The 3,244-nt window shown below is 43.2% G+C and overlaps 1 protein-coding gene across 1 annotated transcript in view; it reads right to left on the bottom strand.

Moving 5' to 3' along the window:
- Window positions 1-3,244, bottom strand: part of LOC117935248 (protein Dok-7-like) — a 37,184-nt gene that overhangs the window by 23,278 nt on the left and 10,662 nt on the right. The window contains exons 6-7 of the mRNA XM_034857382.1: window positions 1,076-1,174; window positions 5-688 (exon numbers count right to left, since the gene is read on the bottom strand). Coding sequence (XP_034713273.1) covers window positions 5-688; window positions 1,076-1,174 — 783 coding nt within the window. The remainder of the gene's footprint in view (window positions 1-4; window positions 689-1,075; window positions 1,175-3,244) is intronic.

Raw genomic sequence — 3,244 nt, 5'->3', positions numbered from 1 at the left:
TTACTCTTCTCTGAGGTGCCTTGTAAGTGTTCACTCACTGACTGTCTTTCATTAGTTTCTGAGTGAGCATCAGAGGTCTTGTTGCTGCTTGTATCCCCCTTTGCTGAGTCTGTTGTGAAGCTTGAAGAGGCAGGTGTGTCCTTAGTTTGGGTGGAGGGTTTATTGTCTTTGACACCCTCACTTCCCTCCTGTAACAGACTCCTGGGGCTGTCGTAGAGGTACCTAAGTGATGTCGGTACTTGGTATTCATGTCCAGGGACAGTGACGCAAATACAAGGGCTCAGGTCTTGAGCCAAGTGAGGAGGCAAGCTGAAAACAGACCCAAAGTCCTCCCCATGGGTGATATCCAGGCTGCCTGTGTAGGAGGAAAAACTCCCAGTGTAAGAGGAATGGCTGCCAGTGGCAATGCCGCTGTCAGACGAGCTCTGACGGCCGATCTCCTGAAGCTGTCGAGGGGGCTTGACAGCAGGCCGGTTTCCACCTCCCTGGTTGACGGAAAGCTTCTCAAAGCTCTGAAATGCCACTTTAGCTCCCACATGGCTGTGTTCAGATGGGTTGGAGGACGGCTCAGTCCAAATGGCCACGCGACTGCCAATACTGCAGTCGGACTGGCTGGTGTCTGATGTGTCGGAGGAACCGGATATGCTGTGGTCGTCTCCCCCAACAGACTGGCTGTACGACGACGAGACTGTCAAAGACAACATTAATGAGACATTCATCAACAGCTTTGAAAAAAACATGAAAGAACACAACATTAAAGCATCATTATATCATTGCCTTTTTTTTCTTCCACCACATAACAGAAACAATAATTCACATGTGAGAGAAATGTCAACCTGCAAACTTGATTTAAATGTAAGTGCAGCATTATTAAAAGCCAATGTATCATTTACAGGCTACCCTTAGGTGGTGAAGAGGGATCGTCATCACTGCAGTAAAAGGTGCTTTGGGGTAGTTATAAAATGAAAGATACACATAGGAGGAAGATTTGTAAAATGGTCGCACTTAGAGCTGCTGTTTCACCTTTTTTTTCCTACTTCAAAACTGACTACAGCATTACAGAAACTTGCTATACCTGTGCTGGTCCTGTGAGAGAGCATGCTCAATCGTTTCTCCAGCTCCTGGGCCTCGTGATTTAACCTCTCCTCTGAATTCGTCTGACTGGCACTGGGATCTGCATCTGAAGAATAATCCATAAAAGGTTCAAATTATATATTTTTACATACAGTACAGGCCAAAGGTTTGGACACACCTTCTTATTGTAGATTACCACTGAAGACAACAAAACTATGAATGAACACATGGAATTATGTACTTAACAAAAAAGTGTGAAATAATTGAAAACATGTCTTATATTCTAATTTCTTCAGCCACCCTTGTACACCCAGTGTATGAATGTGTGTGAATGTTGAATGGTTCATGTAAGATGTAAAAGCGCTTTGAGTAGTTGTTAAGACTAGAACAAATGTATATAAATACAGCACATTTACTCAGATTAGCGACCAGATGAATACCACACAGAGTTCTAGCAGAAGACACATCTCTAGAAAACTGTTAAAAAGGAGACTGCGCGAATTAGCCCTTTATGGTCAAATAGCAGCCAGGAAACCACTGCTAAGGGGAGGCAACAAGCGGAAGAGATTTGTTTGGCCCAAGAAATCAGACCAGTTAGCACTGAATTCAGAGGTCATGGCGCTTATTTTATCTCCCTTTGCTGAGGTGTGACACACATATACACACACACAAACAGTATACATACACACACGTATACTTATATTGCAGTCATCAAACTAACTAGTCACAACAAAGTAAGTTTTGCGAGTCTTGCTACCGTCACTGAGATGAGGGATCAAATGTGACGCAGCTGAGGATCCTGCACTGTGGTGACACAAGCACAGTGCTTTGGTCTGGTGAGTCCAAGTTTGAGATCTTTGGTTCCACCACCGTGTGTTTGTGCGACGGAGAAAAGGGGATCGGATGGATTCTACATGCCTGGTTCCCACCGTGAAGCATGGAGGAGGAGGTGTTATGGTGTGGCAGCATGGCTACCACAGCATCCTGCAGCAACACGCGACATCCCATCCGGTTCGCGTTTAGTTGGACCATCATTTATTTTTCAACAAGACAATGACCCCAAACACACCTGATCATCTCTGGGAACTCCTTCAAGACTGTTGGGAAACCATTTCAGGTGACTACCTCTAGAAGCTCATCAAGAGAATGCCAAGAGTGTGCAAAGCAGTACGTTTGAAGAAATAATATAAGACATGGTTTCAGTTATTTCACAGTTTAGTACATAATTCCACTTGTTCATTCATAGTTTTGATGTCTTCAGTGATAACCTACAATGTAACTGTTAACAAGAGGGTGGCACCTTAGTTTTATTACTCTTCTCTGAGGTGCCTTGTAAGTGTTCACTCACTGACTGTCTTTCATTAGTTTCTGAGTGAGCATCAGAGGTCATGGCGCTGATTTTATCTCCCTTTTTGCCACACATATACACACACACAAACAGTATACATACACACACGTACACTTATACGACACAACAAAGTAAGTTTTGCGAGTCTTGCTACCGTCACTGAGATGAGGTATCAAATGTGACGCAGCTGAGGATCCTGCACTGTGGTGACACAAGCACAGCTGAGAAAACACATCCAACAACAACTCAAGGCAAACAAGAAGGGACACTTTAAAACCTCAAGGGTGTCACTCGTGAAAACTGTTGCATCAGAAAAATAACATGTTGGCCACAAGATGATATAAAAGTAAAAAGAATAACTAATGCACACCTTGGCAGGAGTGTTGCACACTAGCATTTTTTTGGGAAAGCACAGGAAAGGGTCACACAAGGGAACAACTTGCAGTATTTGTGGAACACTACAGGGTTTATTAATAGCACTGCCGCGTGGCTCTATTGGTACGTGCTTTGCTGCTGGTGGGAAGATTGTTAGTGCTGTTCAAGGATATTATGTACCTTAGAACACCAAGGTCAACTAACACTGGATCAATTTTGAGCCCGAAGCAGTTATGTGGTAAATAAACCAGAACTCTGCAAATGGTTGACAGGCTGGTTGTTAAAGCTCCACATGTTGAGCTTTAATGAATCTTAAACAATTCAAAGAGATAAAACTTGGACATATATTTGGCCTGGAAGACCTACTCCTGCAGTCTAGTGGCTCTACCAAAATCACCATCAAAACTTATTCTAAAAAGACTTCAATTTTTTACACTAAGATCTAAA

The sequence above is a fragment of the Etheostoma cragini genome, chromosome 19, assembly GCF_013103735.1.
Source record: "Etheostoma cragini isolate CJK2018 chromosome 19, CSU_Ecrag_1.0, whole genome shotgun sequence".
Taxonomy (NCBI): domain Eukaryota; kingdom Metazoa; phylum Chordata; class Actinopteri; order Perciformes; family Percidae; genus Etheostoma; species Etheostoma cragini.
This window is presented reverse-complemented; position numbering and strand designations above follow the sequence as displayed.